The sequence below is a fragment of the Triticum urartu genome, chromosome 4A (assembly GCF_056163025.1).
Source record: "Triticum urartu cultivar PI428250 chromosome 4A, HENAU_Tu73, whole genome shotgun sequence".
Taxonomy (NCBI): Eukaryota; Viridiplantae; Streptophyta; class Magnoliopsida; order Poales; family Poaceae; genus Triticum; species Triticum urartu.
In genome coordinates, this window is record NC_141876.1 from 519,259,969 (window position 1) to 519,283,058 (window position 23,090).

General features: G+C 49.6%; 1 protein-coding gene across 1 annotated transcript; it reads left to right on the forward strand.

Moving 5' to 3' along the window:
* The first annotated feature begins 2,013 nt into the window (after positions 1–2,013).
* LOC147976375 (uncharacterized) lies at positions 2,014–22,717 on the forward strand. The gene is made up of 5 exons (XM_087520836.1): positions 2,014–2,230; positions 6,752–6,759; positions 22,051–22,140; positions 22,240–22,526; positions 22,690–22,717. Exons 1-5 carry the CDS (start codon positions 2,014–2,016, stop codon positions 22,715–22,717), a joined length of 630 nt encoding a protein of 209 aa, XP_087376962.1.
* The last annotated feature ends 373 nt before the right edge of the window (positions 22,718–23,090 follow it).

A 23,090-nucleotide genomic window follows, 5' to 3' on the forward strand; every position in this document is an offset into this window, starting at 1 on the left:
AATTAGTCCTAATATGATAGGCATACAAGAGGGATATAATAAAAACTTTCATATAGAGTGCATTGAATACTATGAGAAGTTTGATACTTGATGATTTTTTTGAGATATGAAGATGGTGATATTAGAGTCATGCTAGTTGAGTAATTGTGAAATTGATAAATACTTGTGTTGAGGTTTGCAAGTCACGTAGCATGCACGTATGGTAAACATTGTGTGACAAATTTGAAGGATGAGGTGTTTCTTTGATTGTCCTCCTTATGAGTGGAGGTCGGGGACGAGCGATCATCTTTTCCTACCAATCTATCCCCCTATGAGCATGCGTGTAGTGCTTGGTTTTTGATGACTTGTACATTTTTGCAATAAGTATGTGAGTTCTTTATGACTAATGTTGAGTCCATGGATTATACGCACTCTCACCCTTCCATCATTGATAGCCTCTTCGGTACCGTGCATTGCCCTTTCTCACCTCGAGAGTTGGTGCAAACTTTGCCGGTGCATCCAAACCCCATGATATGGTATGCTCTATCACACATAAGCCTCCTTATATCTTCCTCAAAACAGCCACCATGCCTACCTATTATGGCATTTCCATAGTCATTCCGAGATATATTGCCATGCAACTTTCCACTGTTCCGTTTATTATGACACGCTCCATCATTGTCATATTGCCTTGCATGATCATGTAGTTGACATCGTATTTGTGGCAAAGCCACCATTCATATTTTTTTCATACAAGACATTCATATAGAGTCATGCTTTGTTCTAGTATCGAGTTGTAATCTTTGAGTTGTAAATAAATAGAAATGTGATGATCATCATTAATAGAGCATTGTCCCAAAAAAGAAAAAAGAAAAAAAAGATAGGCCAAAAAAAGGCCAAATATAAAAATAAAATAAAATAAAAGGGGCAATTCTACTATCCTTTTTCCACACTTGTGCTTCAAAGTAGCACCATGATCTTCATGATAGAGAGTCTCTTATATTTTCACTTTCATATACTAGTGGGAATTTTTCATTATAGAACTTGGCTTGTATATTCCAACAATGGGCTTCCTCAAATGCCCTAGGTCTTTGTGAGCAAGCAAGTTGGATGAACACCCACTTAGTTTCTTTTGTTGAGCTTTCATACATTTATAGCTCTAGTGCATCCGTTGCATGGCAATCCCCACTCCTCGCATTGACATCAATTGATGGGCATCTCCATAGACCGTTGATTAGGTGCGTCAATGTGAGACTTTCTCCCTTTTGTCTTCTCCACACAACCTCCATCATCATATTCTATTCCACCCATAGTGCTATGTCCATGGCTCGCGCTCATGTATTGCGTGAAAGTTGAAAGAGTTTGAGAATACTAAAGTATGAAACAATTGCTTCGCTTGTCATCGGGGTTGTGCATGATGGGAGCATTTTGTGTGACGAAAATGAAGCATGGCCAAACTATATGATTTTGTAGGGATGAGCTATCTTTGGCTATGTTATTTTGAGAAGACATAATCACTTGGTTAGTATGCTTGAAGTATTATTGTTTTTATGTCAATATTAAACTTTTGTCTTGAACCTTATGGATCTGAACATTCATGCCACAATATAGAAAAGGGATTTTTATCTCTGTGCCCTTGGTTCCTTAGCTCTACTCATTCATCCCCACCCTGTTAACTTTTGCTCACTTTTCCCCACTCCCTTGCCCGAAACCCTCATAACTGGTTATAACGGACGTTGCCGTCGGGTCAATGCCTTTGACCGTTAGCTGACGAGTGGGGCCACGTATACATGGGAGCATGCAAGAGCGCGGTCATGGGGTAGCACGTGTCCATGGACATGCCTGAAATGTCCCATCATATAAAGAGGGCAACCACCTCCATCGCCCCTACCATTTTCCCCCAAATCCACTCGCTGCCGCATCGTCTTCCTCTGCACGCCGTCGTCGTCTTGCTCTCCTCCACTGCCTCCACCACACCGTCTCTCTCTCCCCCACCGCATCTTCTTCCTCACCTTCATTGCCTCCATCTGTCAGATGGCCGACGCTCGTGGCGACGCCGACGCACCGGCCAGAGATGTGGTGGAGCTGCAGGGTCAGGGCGCGGTGACCGCGGATGTTGGCGGCGTCCACAGCGGTGCGGGGAAACTCGCAACCGCTACGGATGTGGCAGGCTCCGCCTCATCGCTGCAGAAGGTGACGGCGTCGAGCGGCGCAGTCCATCCCGATGCCCCCGTTGCGCCGCCTGTTGTTGGTGTCAAAACCGGCGGATCTCGGGTAGGGGGTCCCAGACTGTGCGTCTAAGGCGGATAGTAACAGGAGGCAGGGGACACGATGTTTTACCCAGGTTCGGGCCCTCTTGATGGAGGTAAAACCCTACGTCCTGCTTGATTTATTCTTGATGATATGAGTATTACAAGAGTTGATATACCACGAGACCAGAGAGGCTAAACCCTAGAAGCTAGCCTATGGTATGATTGTATGTTGTCCTACGGACTAAAACCCTTCGGTTTATATAGACACCGGAGGGGGCTAGGGTTACACAAGGTCGGTTACAAAGGAGGAGATATACATATCCGTATTGCCTAGCTTGCCTTCCACGCCAAGTAGAGTCCAATCCGGACACGAGACGAAGTCTTCAATCTTGTATCTTCATAGTCCAACAGTCCAGCCAAAGGATATAATTCGGCTGTCCGGATACCCCCTAATCCAGGACTCCCTCAGTAGCCCCCGAACCAGGCTTCAATGACGATGAGTCCGGCGCACAGTTGTCTTTGGTATTGCAAGGCGGGTTCTTCTCCATCTTCTGAGCATTTATAAAGCAGTGTCCGATCCCATAAATGTTTGGACCTCTTGGCTTCTGTGCCCAATAAGGGCTATCTCCCATGCGTCGAATAAATACGAGGCGCCAGGGCGTTTTTACATTCACCCCCCTAGCTAGATAAGTAAATTGTCTATTAAAGGGATGGGGATCCTTAGATCCAATCCATACAATCCTCCCCCAGCGAGAATCCATCAGAGCGCGTTTCGGAAAGATCCATTCCAGCATGGCTGACCTCCGCAGCTCCTCCTCCCGCCCCCGTAGCCCTAAGCCCGATGATTGGGAGAGGTGTTCAGTCCCGCACAGTCGATTAGTCGAACTATAGACTAAGGGATTTCTCCCTCCGGCGTATATGGTGCCCATTCGAGCCGGGCTTGCCACTTACAATGGCGGGGAGCAAGCAGAGAGCTTTCCCTGCCCCTCTATGGGGGAACGGGCCTTCCTTGTTCCCTATTTATTAAGGGGACTCGGATTTCCAATTCATCCGTTCCTCCGCGGGCTCCTGGAGTTCTACGGCCTCCAATTACACAATTTCACCCCCGCCTCCATCCTACATATCGCCGGCTATCTTGCTCTCTGCGAGTTGTTCCTAGGCTATGAGGCTCACTTGGAGCTGTGGAAAAGGCTATTTTTCCTCGTCCCTCGCACACAGAGGGGGTCACTTTATCAAGTGGGCGGAGCCGAAATATGGCGCATCGCCGATACCGGATACCTATCCGGTACCCCGAAGAAGTCGTCCGAAGACTGGCCTTCAGAATGGTTCTATATGGAGGACGTTCCCCTTCCGGAACCTGTTCGTCGCGGTCTTCCTGAGTTCAACGATGCTCCTCTGAAGAAATGCCGAAGTTGGCGCCCACAGAGCCCCCAGGTGGAAGACAATGGAGAAGTCCTCTATCTGATGAACCGGATTAAAGCGCTGGCTCGATCAGGATTGACAGTAATCGAAGTTATGTCGATTTGCATAATGTGGGGAGTGCAACCACTTCAATATCATGGACACCCCTTGTGGTGTTTTAACGGGGCGGATGATGCCACCCGCTGTGGGTGTAAGGGTCCGTACAATGCTGCCGCCTTAACGAAAATTCTGTCCGAATTGTTCAAGGGTGAGGAAGAGGAGTTCACCAGCATCAAGCCACGGGATGGATTCTCTATGTACAATCCTCCAAGCTGGGTAAGTTATATCTCCCTACTCCCATTTCTCCCATATTTTTTGTCATAAGTATTCACCTTGCCACTTTGCGGCAGGAACTGCGAAAAGCCATAAAGAAGGTCAGCAGCCCTTCTCCACAACCAGAGGACCCTGACCAGGCCCTTGATTCCGGACTTGAAGAATATCCTGTTATATTCGTGGAGCTGATAGACCGGCAGTTCTATCAGTTAAGCTGCGATGATGCCATGGTGGCCATTACGGCCGACTATCCCGGACTGCTCCCTGCATCGCACGTAAGAAAAACCAAAAATCCCAACTCCAAAAACTAGGATCCCCTTTTAGACACTTCACCCACCATATACACATGGCATTTTTACAGGGAAGGCATTCGGGACGCCCTGCCGAACCCGCAGCAACTCGCCCGCAAGAGGCGCCGAGGCCGGGTAGGCCAAAAAGGAAGGCAGTCAGGACGGAGACGCCGGCGCAAAGGTATGGCAAAAACCCCACTCTGTGGTTGTTGTCTTTCTCGAAATATAACGACGCCCGTGTTTCTTTAACAGAAAAAACGCTCGCCGGAATATGTCCGGTGATGTTACTAATCACGCTTCCACCAGTCGGGCGCCAGGACCAGACATAGAGGCGGAAACCGATATGGGGCGGGCGCCGGATACTCCCCCTACAGAGGATGCGGATAGATTATCCGCTACAAACTCAGAAGTGGAAAGTGCCATGAATCATAGGCGCCGCCGGGCCGTACTCTGTGACGCTTGTTTCTCACCAGAGGCATTTGATGCCTTCAATTCTGGAGAGGCGTACCTCCGAGCTGCTCAAGATGGTCTAGCCAGAGCCACGGATCAGTATGTAAAGGATGTATGGGTAAGTAAATCTGACGATTTATATGTATCAGTAGCCCCTGAGACTTGAAACGGTTAGCAGAACTGATTTAAGGATCATCTTTATTATGCAGGTTCTTACAGAGAAGAATACTAGGCTGTCACAGGAGCTAGAGGAATGTAAGACCCAACTGCGGGCAGCTGCTGCAGCATTGCAGGAACCGAAAAAGTCACCCGCTGGTAACATTTACATTAAAGAATGATGGTTACCATATAGTGTGCGGCGTGGCTGCAGATCTAACAATAGATGTTGCAGATGAATCCGAAGAAAATCCGGAGGACCAGCATGTTATGCGACAGCTAGAGGCTGGCAAACGCGTGCTGACTGAGGTTAGGCGGGAGAAAAACAATCTCCAAGATGCCAATATCAAGCTGAGCGTGGAACTAAAAGACGTTCGAGCCCAGCTTGCAGACTCCATGAAGGAGAATAAGCGGCTTCGACGCGGCATTTTCAGTAAGTGCTTGAACGAATCCTTTCAAAGGAGTTCGGCGAAGAGGCCGACTAACAACGTTATGTCTATACGTATGCTGACGGGTCGTCCTGCGGAGGAATGCCCGGGTCTGCGGGTGATCTTCTATCCGAGCTCTCCCACCTGCACGAACAAGTTCGGTAGGTGATGCAAGGTGTTGCCCAGGTGAGGGAGTCCTGGATTAGGGGGTCTCCGGACAGCCGGATTATATCCTTTGGCCGGACTGTTGGACTATGAAGATACAAGATAGAAGACTTCGTCTCGTGTCCGGATAGGACTCTACTTGGCGTGGAAGGCAAGCTAGGCAATACGGATATGGATATCTCCTCCTTTGTAACCGACCTTGTGTAACCCTAACCCTTTCCGGTGTCTATATAAACTGGAGGGTTTTAGTCCGTAGGACACAACAACTACAACATAATATTATACCATAGGCTAGCTTCTAGGGTTTAGCCTCTCCGATCTCGTGGTAGATCTACTCTTGTACTACCATATCATCAATATTAATCAAGCAGGACGTAGAGTTTTACCTCCATCAAGAGGGCCCAAACCTGGGTAAAACATTGTGTCCCCTGCCTCCTGTTACCATCTGCCTTAGATGCACAGTTCGGGACCCCCTACCCGAGATCATCCGGTTTAGACACCGACATTGGTGCTTTCATTGAGAGTTCCTCTGTGTCGTCGCCGATAGGCTTGATGGCTCCTACTATCATCGATAGCGATGCAGTCCAGGGTGAGACTTTTCTCCCCGGACAGATCTTCGTGTTCGGCGGCTTTGCACTGTGGGCCAATTCGCTTGGCCATCTGGAGCAGATTGAAAGTTATGCCCCTGGCCACCAGGTCAGGTTTGGAAGCTTAAACTACATGACCGTTATCCATGGAGACTTGATCTTCGACGGATTCGAGCCTCTGCCTTGTGCGTCACGCGGTCACGATGAGCACGATTTAGCTCTACCGTCGGACAGTGTTCAGGAGATCGCACAGGCAGCCGCCCCGACCTTCAATTAGGAGCCAGTTGCGCCGTCAGTGGACGGGTGGATGAACCTCGCCATGGAGGCCTTACCCTCAGCGGCGATCGAGCCAAACATCAACCTTACCTTGCACGAGCGCCGTGTTGATAAACTGTCGGATCCCTCTCCGGCCACGGACTCTGAACCGCCCGCGCCCGTTCCTATCGAATCCGATTGGGCGCCAATCATGGAGTTTACCTTCGCGGATATTTTTCAGCACTCGCCCTTTGGCGACATACTAAACTCATTAAGGTCTCTCTCCTTGTCAGGAGGATCCTGGCCGAACTATGTCCGGTAGGACTGGGATGCGGACGACGAAGAAATTCGCGGCCCATCCACAACCCACTTGGTAGCCACTATCGATGACTTAACCGACATGCTCGACTTCAACTCCGAAGACATCAACGGTATGGACGACGATGCAGGAGAAGAAGAGGAAGCACTGCCCACAGGGCGCTGGACAGCCACCTCATCATACGATATATACATGGTGGATACACCCATAGAAGGCAATGGCGATGAGATAGCGGAGGATGACCCCTCCAAGAAGCAACCCAAGCGCCGACGTCAGCGGCGCCGCTCTAACTCCCGCCAAAGCAAAAGTGGTGATACCGGCACAGGAGATAATAACACTCCGGATAGTGCCGAAGACAACAACAATCCCCTCCAGCAAGATTTAGAGCAGGAGGATGGAGGAGCCAGCCCTCCTGAGAGAGCGACAGATGGAGAGACGGAGGATGATAATTACATGCCCCCCTCCGAAGACGAGGAAAGCCTCAGCGACGACGAATACGTTGTGCCAGAGGATCCCGTCGAACAAGAGCGCTTCAAACGCCGGCTTATAGCCACGGCAAATAGCCTTAAGAAAAAGCAGCAGCAGCTTCAAGCTGATCAGGATCTGCTAGCTGACAGATGGACTGAAGTCCTTGCGGCCGAGGAATATAAACTCGAGCGCCCCTCCAAGAGTTACCCTAAGTGCAAGTTGCTACCTCGACTGGAGGAAGAAGCGTATGATGCGGCTGATCGGCCACCTCGTGGCCACAATAGAGAGGCATTGCAGCCAAAAACTCAGCCTGCACCCCGACGCCATTCAAATAAAAAGGCATGGGGAGATACACCAGACCTGCGAGACATATTGGAGGACAAAGCAAAGCATGAAAGATCAATCTACGGATCACGGGGGCGTGCCACTACGCGAGACGATAAACGTCACGCCGGATACAGTAAAAGTAAATCCGGCCGGGCCGAACACAGCGGGCAAGACCCATTCGAGTTGCGTCGCAATATAGCCCAATACAGAGGCGCCGCACACCCCTTATGCTTCACAGACGAAGTAATGGATCATCAAATCCCAGAAGGTTTCAAACCTGTAAATATTGAATCATACGACGGCACAATAGATCCCGCAGTACGGATCGAGGATTTCCTCCTCCACATCCACATGGCCCGCGGTGATGACTTACACGCCATTAAATACCTCCCACTAAAGCTCAAGGGACCAGCGTGGCATTGGCTTAATAGCTTGCCAGCAGAGTCCATCAGCTGTTGGGAAGATCTGGAAGCCGCATTCCTCGACAACTTTCAGGGCACTTATGTGCGGCCACCAGATGCCGATGACTTGATCCACATAATTCAGCAGCCAGAAGAATCGGCCAGGCAATTCTGGACTCGGTTCCTAACAAAGAAAAATCAAATCGTCGACTGTCCAGATGCAGAGGCCCTAGCGGCTTTCAAACACAACATCCGCGACGAATGGCTAGCCCGGCACCTTGGTCAGGAAAAGCCGAAATCTATGGCAGCCCTCACGACACTCATGACCCACTTTTGTGCGGGAGAAGACAGCTGGCTGGCTCGTAGTAATAACATATCAAAGAACCATGGTACTTCGGATACCAAGGACGGCAATAGCAGGTCACGTCGCAACAAACATAAGCGCCGCATTAACAGCAATAATAACGAGGATACGGCAGTCAATGCCGGATTCAAAGGCTCTAAACCTAGTCAGTGGAAAAAGCCATTCAAACAAAGTACGCCGGGTCCATCCAGCTTGGACTGTATACTCGATCGCTCGTGTCAAATACATGGCACCCCAGAAGAACCAGCCAATCACACCAATAGGGATTGTTGGGTGTTCAAGCAGGCCGGCAAGTTAATTGCCGAAAACAAGGACAAGGGGCCACATAGCGAGGACGAGGAGGAGCCCCGGCAGCCACATACCGGAGGACAGAAGAGGTTTCCCCCCACAAGTGCGGACGGTGAACATGATATACGCAACCCACATCCCCAAGAGGGAGCGGATGCGTGCGTTCAGGGACGTATATGCGTTGGAGCCAGTCGCCCCAAAGTTCAACCCATGGTCCTCCTATCCGATCACTTTCGGTCGTAGGGATCATCCCACTAGTATCCATCATGGCGGATTCGCCGCATTGGTTCTGGACCCAATCATTGACGGATTTCACCTCACTCGAGTCCTTATGGATGGCGGCAGCAGCCTGAACCTGCTTTATCAGGACACAGTGCACAAAATGGGTATAGACCCCTCAAGGATCAAACCCACAAAAACGACCTTTAAGGGCGTCATTCCAGGCGTAGAGGCCCATTGCACAGGCTCAATTACACTAGAAGTGGTCTTCGGATCCCCGGATAACTTCGGAAACGAAGAGTTAATCTTTGATATAGTCCCGTTCCACAGTGGTTATCATGCACTGCTCGGGCGAACCGCATTTGCGAGATTCAATGCGGTACCGCATTATGCATACCTCAAGCTCAAGATGCCAGGACCTCGTGGGGTTATTACAGTCAATGGAAACACAGAGCGCTCTCTCCGAACAGAGGATCACACTGCGGCCCTCGCAGCAGAAGCGCAAAACAGCCTGTCAAGGCAATCCACCAGTTCGGCGTTTCAAGACCCGGACACCTTCAAGCACGCTCGGAGCAATCGGCAAATAGACCGCCTGGCACGATCTGAGCTCGTGTAGCAATGCGGCCCCCACCCCAGTCCCAGCCAAACGGCGAAATTCGTGCCACGCGTACATAATTACGTATTAAAAATACCATGGGCACAGGTAGGGAGGGGGGAACAACTGCGGCACGTCCCAAGACGTGGCTTAAACCGCACTAGGGGCTTCCCGTTTGGTTATTTTTCTCTTTTCAGGACCTTAATCTCTAGAAACCCTGTCTGGCAGCACTATTGCCGAACACATGATGCAGCAACCAAGGATGCAGAAAGCTACGTCACACCACGGAATTCCCAGGTGGATTACAATAATGAGCGAAATATTTGATTTAGTACTATTCCCCAGCTTGCCCTTGGAAGGGACATAGTCCCACTCTTTGCTTGTCGCACTATCTGTATCATTCTGCTTTAACGCACCTTTTTGAATAAACAATGCATAACATCACGACTATTATTGCATTCTTGTTATATATATATATGTGTGTGTGTGTCCATTAACGACGCCTTGCAACCGTACACTTTGGTACGGCTAATACACCAGGGGCTTACGTACCCCACAATATGGTGTGAAAAGTCCGAACACTTTCACAAGTGCGGCACCCCGAACTTATAGCATTATATGCATCAGCTCTGAATCATGTCTTTGGTCAAATGTTGGGTTTGCCCGGCTCCTATGCTTTGGTACCTTACGTTCCACTCTATCGGCTAAGGTAGCGCTAGGAGAACTACTGCGATTGTGCCCCGGTTCTGCCGGGCTTAGAACCTCAGTAGAGAAAGCTAAAACTGACTGTCATGATAAGGCGAGAGACTGGTCGCTGTTCGGAGAGGTTTTTGAGTCCCTAAAGACTTATGCCGCTTAGGGCGAGGGGCCAGCCCTGTCCGGCTTAAAGGCGTGTATCGCGCCCCGAATTCGGCCATCCAAATACCAGGGTCTTCGCCAAAATTTAAAATTATAGGATTCTATGGCTAAGTGGGAGTGATAAAGCATTATTAGTCCGGTTGCCTTGTTCGTTGTGCTGAGCACCTCCCTCGAAGGACCCAAACATGGGAACAAGAGTGCTCAGGTTTATCCCGAACACCCCAGCACTCGTGGCATGGGGGTAGAAGCCGAGGACTAGCCATCTCTCAGATTGGATAAACGGCCAAACAGAAGGTAATATTTTAAATTCACATAAGCGTTGCATAGCGCATATGAAACAAGTTTTCATCATACAGGATCACACGAGCAAGTTTACTCAAATATTACATCCTTGGAACATTCGTCCGCTACAAGACGGGCACCCTTCAGGACACCCTCATAATAAATTTCGGGGGTGCGATGCTCCTTGCCCTGTGGTGGCCCTTCCTTGATCAGCTTCATAGTGTCTAGCTTGGCCCACTGCACCTTCACACGGGCGAAAGCCCGGCGTGCACCTTCAATGCAGACGGACCGCTTGACGACCTCCAGCCGTGGGCAGGCATCCACAAGCCGCCTCACCAGGCCGAAGTAGCTGTTCGGAAGGGCGTCGCCAGGCCACAACCGGACTATAAGGCCCTTCATGGCCTGTTCGGCCGCCTTGTGCAGCTCGACCAGCTGCTTTAGCTGGTCGCTCAGAGGCATCGGGTGTTCGGTCTCAGTATACTGAGACCAGAGCAGCTTCTCCATTGAGCTTCCCTCCTCGGCCTGGTAAAACTGTGCGGCATCCGACACGCTGCGGGGCAAATCTGTGAATACTCCTGGAGAGCTCCGAATTCGGGTAAGTAATCGGTAATTTATTTTTACATGTTTGCTTTGCATATAGAATGCCTTACCCGCTGCATTTTCTTCATCGCATCAATCTCTTGGAGGGCCTTTTGTGCTTCGGCCTTGGCACTTTTTGCGATCTCGAGGGCCGCGGCAAGCTCAGACTCTCGCGTGTTCGAGTCAAGCTCCAACGCCTCGTGATTCGTCACGAGAGCCTGGAGCTCTTGCTGCACCTCGCCCACACGAGCCTCTTGTTTTTCCCGCTCGGTGCGCTCCTTGGCCGCTTTATCTTCGGCTTGGTTAGTGCTTGCTTCAGGGTTGCCACCTCGGTCGTGGCCCTTGGCAAATATACGATGATCCTGTCATTTTGCAATCGCGTCTTCTTTTATATATACACATATCTATAGACAGGGTATTACTTACCCTTGTTCTCCTCGAGCTGCCTCTTGGCAAGGCCGAGCTCTTTCTTGGACCCCTCGAGGTCCTGCTTCAGTACGGCGACCTCCGCAGACAGTGCGGCGGAGGCCAGCAGCGAGGCCTGCATACGCATGTTGACATACTTATATTAGACTCCTGCGATATTATTTGATCCTCTTTTTGGCTTTTCTTTGTGAACACCGAACAAAGCATTAGGGGCTACTGTCTATGCGGTAATATTTTTCCTATATTTTAAAACACTTACCTCAAAGCATGTTAGAAGGTTGGCACAGGCTTCAGTCAATCCGCTCTTGGCGGACTGAACCTTCTGGACCACCGCACTCATAGTAGTACGGTGCTCCTCATCGATGGAAGCGATGCGAAGCGCTTCCAGCAGATTGTCCGGTGCCTCTGGATGGACAGAGGTCACCGGCATAGGCGTCTTGCCCCTCTTAGAAGGAGGCCGCCTGCCCGAGCCCGGAACCACTGGAGGTTCCGGCGCGGTGTCAGGCTGAGGGCCGAACTCGGAGCTCTCAGGGGCCTTGTCCCCTCGGCTTCCGGAGTCCGGGAGGCCGCCTTGAGGCGCCTCCGGGACTGTCTCCCCTCGACCCGGTGCCTCGTGAGATAGCACCTCGGCGTCGTCCACAGGATATGGGGAGGTGGCGGTCGGAACTAGATCGCTATCCATGTCCGACGAGCCCAGGGAGCCGTCCGATGATACATCGATACGGGCTCGGGGCGGCCTGCATAATCATATTTCGGCATTAGGTGAAGTAGTGCGGCAAAGGAATACTATGACTTACTCTGGTATCCGAATACTTACGAATTCCCTAGGGGCTTGGCCCTGGGCAGCCACTCGTCTTCACCGTCGGCGCCGGTGGTAGAGTAGTCCGGAAGGAGAGTTCTCCCCTTCTTGGACCCTTCGCCCCCCCCCCCCCCAGTTGGGGCGGCCTTTCTTTTCTTGTCTCCCCCAACTAAAGGGGGAGCATCTTCTTCTTCCTCCTCGTCTTCGGGAGAGGAGTGCACCGCAGATTCATCGGACGATGAGTCCGATAACACCTGGCGTCGGGAACTCTTTCGGGTTCCCTTGGCCTTCTTGGTCTTCTCTGGCACCTTGTAAGGATCTGGAGTCAGCATCTCCATCAGGCAAGGGAGCCGGACGGTCGATCTGTCCGGCCATTTTCTGCCAGTCCTATCAAAGGAACGGGAGCTTAGATCCCGCATAGAGTCAAACTATGAAAAACAAGTATCCTGTAAGAGGTACAGCAGCTTACCGCACTGGCTTGGCGCTTCGCGCTGAATCCGCGATCCTCAGTAATGGGTGGGGGAACCTCGGCGCCCTCGAAAAGCACCTTCCAGGCATCCTCGTGTGTTGTGTCGAAGAGCCTGTTCAGAGTTTGGTGCTGGGTCGGGTCGAACTCCCACAAGTTGAAGGCCCGTTGTTGACACGGGAGGATCCAGCGGACGAGCATGACCTGGACTACGTTGACGAGTTTGAGCTTCTTGTTCACCATGTTTTGAATACATGTTTGGAGTCCGGTCAGCTCTTCCAAACTGCCCCAGGACAGGCCCTTCTCTTTCCAGGAGGTGAGCCGCATGGGGATGCCAGATCAGAACTCGGGATTCGCTGCCCATGCAGGGTCACGCGGCTCGTGATGTAGAACCACCCTGATTGCCACCCCTTTATGGTTTCCACAAAGGAGCCCTCGAACCATGTAACGTTGGGCATCTTGCCCACCATGTCGCCTCCGCACTCCGCCTGGCGGCCGCCCATAACCTTCGGCTTGACATTGAAGGTCTTCAGCCATAAGCCGAAGTGGGGCTTGATGCGGAGGAAGGCCTCGCACACGATGATAAACGTCGAGATGTTGAGGATGAAGTTCAGGGCCAGATCGTGGAAATCCGGGCCGTAGAAGAACATGAGCCCCCGGACGAATGGGTGGAGAGGGAATCCCAGTCCGCGGAGGAAATGGGTAAGGAACACTACCCTCTCATGGGGCTCGGGGGTGGGGATGAGCTGCCCCTCATCTGGGAGCTGGTGCGCGATGTCATCGGGCATGGTATCCGGCTCTCCTCAGCTTCTTGATGTCTCCCTCCATGATGGAGAAGACCATCCACCTGCCTCCCGCTCCGGACATGGTTGGAGAAGGTTGAGGTGGGAAGTGCGGACTTGGGCGCTAGAGCTCGAGTGTGCGAAAACGGATGAGCAAAGGAGGAAGAAGGCGTGGATGAAAAGGTGAATCCTTATCCCTTTATATGGGCGGGCGAAACTAAGCGTCCCCACTAGCCCGGTAAAACTCGCTTATCCCCCAAGCGCCGTAATCAATGCCGTGGTTGGGTTACCCACGCCCGTATTGATGAGAATCCCATGATAAGGCGACACGATCTTTGCTTTGACAAGACGTGTCAAAAAACTGCCTCGCGTTATGTGCGGGGCTAGTTAAAGGAAACGGTTCGAATAATCACCGGGCCATGGCATAATGTTGTGTTGCCAAAACAAGTCAGCAAATTAGATTTGCGGAAATATTATTCTCTCTACGATGGTATGTGGAACTTATTTTGCAGGGTCGGACACTATCCTTGTATTCAAATTCTACTGTGATGTATTCGAAGGAGGAACCCTCCTTGCAATGGCGAAGACAATACTGCGCGCCGGACTCATCGTCATTGAAGCCTGATTCAGGGGCTACTGAGGGAGTCCTGGATTAGGAGGTCTCCGGACAGCCGGATTATATCCTTTGGCCGGACTGTTGGACTATGAAGATACAAGATTGAAGACTTTATCTCATGTCCGGATAGGACTCTACTTGGCGTGGAAGGCAAGCTAGGCAATACGGATATGGATATCTCCTCCTTTGTAGCCGACCTTGTGTAACCCTAGCCCTCTCCGGTGTCTATATAAACCGGAGGGTTTTAGTCCGTAGGACACAACAACATACAATCATACCATAGGCTAGCTTCTAGGGTTTAGCCTCTCCGATCTCGTGGTAGATCTACTCTTGTACTACCCATATCATCAATATTAATCAAGCAAGACATAGGGTTTTACCTCCATCAAGAGGGCCTGAACCTGGGTAAAACATTGTGTCCCCTGCCTCCTGTTACCATCTGCCTTAGACGCACAGTTCGAGACCCCCTACCCGAGATCCGCCGGTTTTGACATCAACACCAGGCCTTGTGGCCATCTGTCTCCCTGCCAGAGGGCGTTGCAGAGCTTAGGAAGAAGCTCAAGGGAGCACGGCGGCGCTTCCAATTATGGAAGATATCGGCCTGCTGACAGGGTGCCAGAGAAGCCTGGGCCATGGTGAAGATGCGGTATACCAAGGCAGACCCGAATCACATGGCCGAGGTCGGACCTGTGGGGCCCGACAGAAAAGAGATCCCCGTTAGCTTAGTTTATGGGCAAGTAGAATTAGCCGCAAAGTATTCCCAATAGGATTGTAAGCTAGATCGCCTGTTGGATGGTATAGAAGAGGAATTTAGTCGGTCTGCATGACTATGTAATTAAAGTGACATGTATAATGCCTTCTAGCCGGATTGTAGATCATTTGTCTTGGCGGACCTTTTCGCTTCAACCTCGGGACCCGACAGTCCAGAGTGTATCCGAATACTCGCTCAGTTATATAGAAATCGGGGTATGCATGGAGACCAGGCGTAGGGGTCATTAGTGCTTGAACAGACAAGTGCCCAACTAGTTATCTTATATTACATGGGTAGTAAGAAACATCTTCCAAGGAGAATAGTTCCGTTAAGGGTTCCTTTTCCTGGGTAAGCATGCCCTAAAGTGCATGTCCGGACTGGGATAGGAAACGCAGGAAAAACATCTGGGGGCAAATATGGACAATAAATAAAAATCATCTTTTGTTCACCGACCGAATATTCCCTTAAGAACGCTAGCTTTCGGCTTCACCCATTCTGAGGTACACATCCGGCTGACCTGGCAGTAACAATCGCAGAGGTGCTCCCCTTATTCCCTAGCCGAATTAACGGGAACGTAGGGCATAAATACAAGAGCCAGGCAACCCAGCTTGGCCAAAACTTAAGTCGTATCGATGCATATAATGGTGAAAAAAGGTACATGCGGAACATGACACATGTGCGAGGCCTGAGGCCCAGATAAATAATTAAGCTTCTATGAAAGAAGCCCCCAGGTATGATGAGCGCGGCTAGCGCATCTATAATGTGCAAGCGAGGCACAAGTTGGCCCTTGAAGGCCTAGAGAAAGAATAAAAGAAAGGAAGAAAGAAAAACAAGACAGATAATGTATATGCAAAAAATGGACAAAGGGAGGGGACAAACATAGAGTCCGGTGCTAGGCGTAGAATCTTCGGAGCCTGGCCGCGTTCCATGGGTTCGGCTCGAGTCGACTAGTCGATGCATCCCGCAGTCAGTACGCTCCACCGGTCAGAACTTGGTCAATAATGAAGGGACCTTCCCATTTGGGCTCCAGCTTGTTCTTTTTCTTATCCGGCAGGCATAGAACTAGTTCGCCAACGTTATTAGTTTTGGCCCGTACTTCTCTGCTTTGGTATCTATGAGCCTGTTGCTGATAAAATGCAGAACGGGCTTTGGCTATGTCGCGTTCCTCCTCCTGGGTGTCCAGACTGTCCTGCCGATCGAGCTCGGCTTCTCTTTCTTCGTACATGCGCACTCGAGGTGAGTCATGAATTATGTCACGGGGCAAGACTGCCTCTGCGCCGTACACCATAAAGAAGGGTGTATATCCGGTACTACGATTCGGCTTGTCCGCAGCCCCCAGAGTACGGAGTCGAGCTCCTCTACCCAGTGCGTGTTAGACTCTATTAAGGAACGCACTAATCTGGGTTTAATGCCGCTCATTATAAGACCGTTTGCTCACTCGACTTGGCCGTTGGTTTGTGGGTGATAGACTGAAGCATAATCGAGCTTGATGCCCATTTTGCTGCACCAGAGTTTTACCTCATCGGCTGTGAAGTTTGTGTCGTTGTTAGTGATGATGCTGTGGGGGGCGCCATAACGGTGTACGACCCCAGATATGAAGTCTATCACTGGTCCGGATTCGGCTGTTTTAACAGGTTTGGCCTCTATCCATTTGGTGAATTTATCCACCATGACCAGTAAGTATTTTTTCTTGTGGGTTCCCCTTTAAGGGGTTCAACCATGTCAAGCCCCCAGACCGCGAAGGGCCACGTAATGGGGATTGTTTGGAGGGCGGTGGGTGGCATGTGGCTTTGATTTGCAAAGAGCTGGCAACTGGCGCAACGTTGGACCAAGTCCTGTGCATCTGCCCGGGCCGTTGGCCAATAGAATCATGTACGGAAGGCCTTGCTTACAAGAGCCCGGGCTGCGGCGTGGTGATCGTCGAGTCCGGCATGGATTTCTGCCAAAAGGTTCCCCCCTTCCTCTTCGGAGATGCACCTTTGAAGGACTCCGGTAGTGCTATTTTTATACAATTCTCCCTCATGGACCCTGTAGGCCTTAGATCTCCGCACTATGCAGCGTGCCTCATTTTGGTCCTTCGGAAGTTCCTGCCTAGTTAGGTAGGCCAGGAATGGTTCTGTCCACGGGGCTATAATGGCCATTATTACGTGGGCTGAAGGTGTTATTTCGGTGGCGGAGCCTTCGATTGTGTCAGAGTGTTCGGTATCGGGCATTTTGGCTGGGTCCGGACTATTGTTACCGGTGTCCCCTTCCCATACTACGGATGGCTTGAACAACCTTTCCAGAAATATGTTGGGGGGCCGCATCGCGTTTTGCGCCGATGCGGGCGAGGATATCCGCCGCTTGATTGTTTTCCCGAGCCACATGGTGAAATTCGAGCCCCTCGAACCGAGCTGACATTTTTAGGACAGCGTTTCGGTAGGCCGCCATTTTCGTATCCTTGGCGTCAAAGTCTCCATTTATTTGGGATATTGCAAGGTTTGAATCCCCACGCACCTCCAGGCGTTGAATGCCCATGGAGACTGCCATCTGAAGACCATGCAACAGAGCTTCGTATTCGGCTGCGTTGTTCGAGTCTGTATACAATATTTGCAGTACGTACTGAACGGTATCTCTGGTTGGGGACGTCAGGACGACGCTAGCCCCTAGACCAGCCAGCATTTTAGAACCGTCGAAGTGCATGATCCAATTGGAGTATGCTCCGTACTCTTTAGGGAGTTCGGCCTCCGTCCATTCGGCGATAAAGTCGGCCAATACTTGCGACTTAATGGCTCGTCGAGGTTTGTATGTTATGTAGAACGGGAGGAGCTCAATGGCCCATTTAGCAATCCGGCCCGTAGCGTCGCGGTTGTTTATAATATCATTAAGTGGCACTTCCGAGGCTACTGTAATCGAACACTCTTGAAAGTAGTGTCGCAGCTTCTGGGATGCCATGAATACCGCATAGGCTATCTTTTGATAATGTGGGTACCGTGATTTGCATGGAGTGAGGATAGTGGATACATAGTATACCGGCTTTTGAAGAGGGAATTTATGTCCGTCAGCTTCTCGTTCGACGACGAGCACTGCGCTTACAACTTGATGAGTTGTCGTAATGTACAACAGCATTGGTTCGCCGATGTTTGGCGCGGCCAGGATAGGGTTGGTTGCCAAAATGGCCTTTATTTCTTCTAATCCGACTGTGGTGGCGTCCGTCCACTCAAAGTGTTCGGTGCACCGAAGGAGGCGATAAAGGGGTAAAGCCTTTTCTCCTAAGCGGGAGATAAAGCGGCTTAGAGCCGCCACGCATCCAGTTAGCTTCTGGATTTGTTTGAGGTCTGTTGGGGTAGCCAAATGTGACAAAGCTCGGATTTTGGCTGGATTAGCTTCAATACCTCTACTGGAGACAATGAAACCCATGAGCTTTCCGGCTGGTACGCCGAAAACGCATTTTTTCGGATTGAGCTTGATGTCGTATGTTCGGAGGTTGTCGAATGTGAGCCTCAAGTCGTCTATTAAAGAGTCGACGTGTTTAGTTTTGACGACCACATCGTCTACGTATGCCTCTACTGTTTTGCCGATTTGTTTCTCCAGACATGTCTGAATCATGCGCTGATATGTTGCGCCAGCGTTTTTGAGCCCAAAAGGCATTGTGTTGAAACAGAAGGGACCGTATGGTGTGATGAATGTCATTGCGACTTGGTTGGAATCCGCCGTCTTGATTTGGTGGTAACCGGAGTATGCATCGAGGAAACACAATGACTCGTGTCCTGCGGTAGCATCGATAATTTGATCGATGCGGGGGAGGGGGAAGGGATCCTTTGGGCAAGCTTTATTGAGGTCCTTGAAATCGACACAAAGGCGCCAGGATTTATCCTTCTTTGGTACCATCACCAGGTTTGCTAGCCAGTCCGGGTGTTTTATCTCTCTGATGAATCCAGCCTCCAATAACTTGGCTAGTTCCTCTCCCATGGCCTGTCTCTTAGGTTCGGAGAAACGCCGAAGAGCTTTCTTGACCGGCTTGAATCCCTTTAGTATATTGAGGCTATGCTCGGCCAGCCTGCGTGGGATTCCTGGCATGTCTGAGGGGTGCCAGGCGAATATGTCCCAATTCTCGCGCAGGAACTCTCGTAGTGCGGCGTCCATGGCGGGGTTTAACTGTGCCCCGATGGAGGCTGTTTTTGTAGGGTCTGTTGGTGGACTTGGAATTTGACTATTTCATTCGCTGGTTTAAAAGAGGTATACTTGGATCTCTTATCGAGTATCACGTCGTCCCTGTCCACTGTGGAGCGTAGCGTGGTTAATTCCTCAGCCGAGAGGGCTTCGGATAATGCCTCGAGGGCCAGTGCGGCTGTTTTGTTTTCAGCGCGGAGTGCTGTGTCCGGATCACTGGCGAGGGTGATGATTCCGTTGGGCCCGGGCATTTTGAGCTTCATGTACCCATAATGGGGTATGGCTTGGAAGATCGTGAACGCCTCTCATCCTAAAAGGGCATGGTATCCACTGCTGAACGGGGCCACTTGAAATGTAATTTCTTCAGACCTATAATTCTCTGGCGTACCGAATACCACATCTAGTGTGATTTTCCCAGCGCATCGTGCCTTCCGATTGGGTATGATTCCCTTGAAGGTTGTGCTACTTTGCTCAATGTGGTTCCAGTCTATTTCCATTTTTTGAAGAGTTTCCTCATAGATGAGGTTTAATCCGCTACCGCCGTCCATGAGTACTTTGGTGAGTCGAAAGCCGTCCACAATTGGACTGAGGACCAGTGCGGCTGGTGCTCAGGCTGTTTGGAATTTAGGTTCATCACTGGCATTGAAGGTAATAGCCATGTCACTCCATGGATTTATTGCTGCTACGTGGCAGATTTTGGCCATGCTGCGGAGTGTTCGCTTGCGCCTATTATTTGACGCAAAGGTCTCAAAGACTGTTAACACCTATTGTTATCCACAGGATGGTGCTCTGTGGCATTTGGGATAAGAAGATCCTCACCACTTTTGGCCACCTGCCGGAGTATCCAACAAGCTCTAAGGCTGTGCGTTGGTATTGTATCCGTTGTACTATGAATTTTGCAGGGTCCGTTAAGCCATCCCTCCAGTACGGTTCCATGCCCTGTAGAGGATTTGTGTTTCTTTGCAACTAGCTCGGGTGTCTTACAATAGTGCACCCTTTTACTTCGGACTGGGTGTGTATTCGGAGCCGGATTATCCCAAAATTTTGTTTCGGTTTTCCAGGCGTTTTCCATCGCACAGTACTTTCATACTATGGACGCCAAGTCAGCGAAGCATGATATGTCATGGTGACTTAAGGCGTTAAGGATTCCCTTGTCCGTGTAATTATTGCAGAAAAGTGAGACTGCATCTTCCTCGCGACAGTCCTTAACCTTGTTCATCACAAGGAGGAATCTGGCCCAATAATGATGTACTGTTTCATGGGGCTCTTGCCTGATGTGGGAAAGATCATTTATGTTTGGGTGGGTGGGTGGATTTGAGTCCGAACCCCTACCCGAGCTGAGACCCAGGGGCTGAGGAGTTTCTGATCTTGGAAGTTTGGGTTCTGGAGTGTTACCCGATAAGTCTGGACCGCTGCCTAATTCTAGGTTCAGGGCTTGGGTGATGTCCTCCCGTAAGCGGGTATCCGGCTCGGAGAGCTCAGGAATCCGGACATAATTAGTCCTCAAAATAGAGGAAGAGTTGTCGCATTGTTCCTCCACCACCGCAACATGATGGGTGACCAGTGGAGAGTTAATCTCCCTTTGATCGGGTTTAAGCCCAATCTGATCATAGTCCGTAGCGACTCCCAAGGCGGCGATGCGATCCAAGAGTTCGTTTAGGGAAGAGAGCTCCATTGGATCCATCTGCTCGGCGACTTCCGAGCCGACGTGGAGGCTGTTTTTGATGACCCGAGAAGTCATCGTCGCTGCAGAGGCCGAACGGGCAGTCATGACGAAACTGCCTAGCCGGAAAGTTTGGCTGACAGCCAGAGCTCCCCCGGCGGTAATGTTGCTTTTAACAACAAGACGAGGCATCCTTCCTTATGGCGACGTCACAGAGGAACTCTCAATGAAAGCATCAATGTCGGTGTCAAAACCAGCGAATCTCGGGTAGGGGGTCCCGGACTGTGCGTCTAAGGCGGATGGTAACAGGACGCAGGGGAGATGATGTTTTACCCAGGTTCGGGCCCTCTTGATGGAGGTAAAACCCTACGTCCTGCTTGATTTATTCTTGATGATATGAGTATTACAAGAGTTGATCTACCACGAGATCGGAGAGGCTAAACCCTAGAAGCTAGCCTATGGTATGATTGTACGTTGTCCTACGGACTAAAACCCTCCAGTTTATATAGACACCGGAGGGGGCTAGGGTTACACAAGGTCGGTTACAAAGGAGGAGATATACATATCTGTATTGCCTAGCTTGCCTTCCACGCCAAGTAGAGTCCCATCCGGACACGAGACGAAGTCTTCAATCTTGTATCTTCATAGTCCAACAGTCCAGCCAAAGGATATAATCCGGCTGTCCGGATACCCCCTAATCCAGGACTCCCTCACTTGTCGTGGAGGATCAGGTATTCATTTGCACTTGCTTAGCTTGTAGAGTTAGTTCGACTGTGATTCATATAGTTGTTCAGATGGTTAGAGTAGTTGGTTTGACGGATGGGCCGGGGTTTTTTGTATGGGTTGGGGGGATGGGGGTTTTTGGACTAGGGTTTGTTGGATAAATTGGTTGCAAAAATGCTAGCTAGATGTTGTGAACTATGATTTTAGGTGTTGCAATGATTGGGGTTTTCAAAAAAAAATTTAGATTTGGATAAATTTGTTGCAAAAATGCTAGATGTTGTGAACAGATTGGGGTTTTTAATGCTATCATGCTTATTAGATTTGTTTTTAGTGCTCACAGATTGGGTTTTTTAATGCTACTCAAGTTATTTGCTTCAAGTTATATTAGCTCTATTGTTCACAATATGTAGTTATATTAGCTCTGTTGTTCAATGTGTGTGCATGACAATGGAAAATGCAAATAGGATCATAGTATATTAGCCCTATGATCAAGTGTGCATATCTAAATTTCAATATGTAGTTATATTAGCTCTTTTGTTCAATGTGTGTGCATGACAATGGAAAATGCAAATAGGATCATAGTATATTAGCCCTATGATCAATGTGTCATCTATGCATATCCAAATTTTCAATTGGCTTATGTATTTACTAGTGATGGATGTAATTGTATATTCAGGAGGATGATGGTAGGGGGAAGAGGATGAAGATAGACTATACTTTCGACGACCCATACGATCCAGCGTATGGTGACGACGAAGAGTGTGAGGTAAGCCTACTTGAAATTTATATTGTTCATTTAGTTCGTTTGACATGGTGTATTCCCATGAATCTATAATGTACTAATGTAATTCATTCGTGTGTGTAGTATGTCTCTGGGGAAGATGTGGATGTGGACCGCGGCAACTTCGCCTCCTTCAAAGAGAAGGAAGAGGAGAAGATCAGGATCAAGGGCGTGGATTACTACTACAAGAGAAAGACCAAAACTTGGCGCTGCCCCTACTACACCACCAAGCCAAAGCCAAAGTTCGGCTGCTTCGTTCACCTTCTAGCTCATGCAGAAGATGTGGCCATCCACGGTGAGGACTACAAGATCATGGGGCAGCATGCTGCCCTAGCCAAAGTCATGTCTCCCCCCTTCCCTGATGTTATGATGTGTTTTAATTACTTTAGGTTGTTTGTTGAACTATGTGGGTGAACTATGTTTGTGAACAGGTTGTGGGTTACCTTTTGGTGGTTGGATGAATTTTATATGCATGTGGCTATCTATGTTGGGTATTTCTGTGTTTTTAAATTTATCTGCTATGATTTGTTTCAGTGTTTTGAAAGTTCAGGTGCTGCAATGATCACACATATGCTGCAAATCTTCATATGTGTGAAGGTTTTCTCATGAAAATTTATCTGCTATGATTTGTTTCAGTGTTTTGAAAGTTCAGGTGCTGCAAAGATCACACAGATGCTGCAAATCTTCATAGTTCAAAACACTGAAACAAGATTTCATAGACTGTTTTATCAAGGGTTCCCTTTTATCAAATATTCCAATAACAGAGCAAAAAACAACATTTTAATGAAGATGTATTATCAACTATCTATGTTTGTGTAGGAGATCATGTGTGCAAAATTTGAGGTGATTTAGGGGAGGTCAAAGAAATTTGAACTCTATGAAATCTTGTAGTTGATAGCTCATATGTGTGAATTAATCTTCATATTTTTACATTT

Coding starts and splice junctions, on each gene's coding strand:
- LOC147976375 (XM_087520836.1), top strand. CDS start 2,014: ATGGCCGACGCTCGTGGCGACGCCGACGCACCGGCCAGAGATGTGGTG. Junction 22,141..22,239: donor GTGACGACGAAGAGTGTGAG/GTAAGCCTACTT, acceptor TCGTGTGTGTAG/TATGTCTCTGGGGAAGATGT. Junction 22,527..22,689: donor CCCTTCCCTGATGTTATGAT/GTGTTTTAATTA, acceptor GATTTGTTTCAG/TGTTTTGAAAGTTCAGGTGC.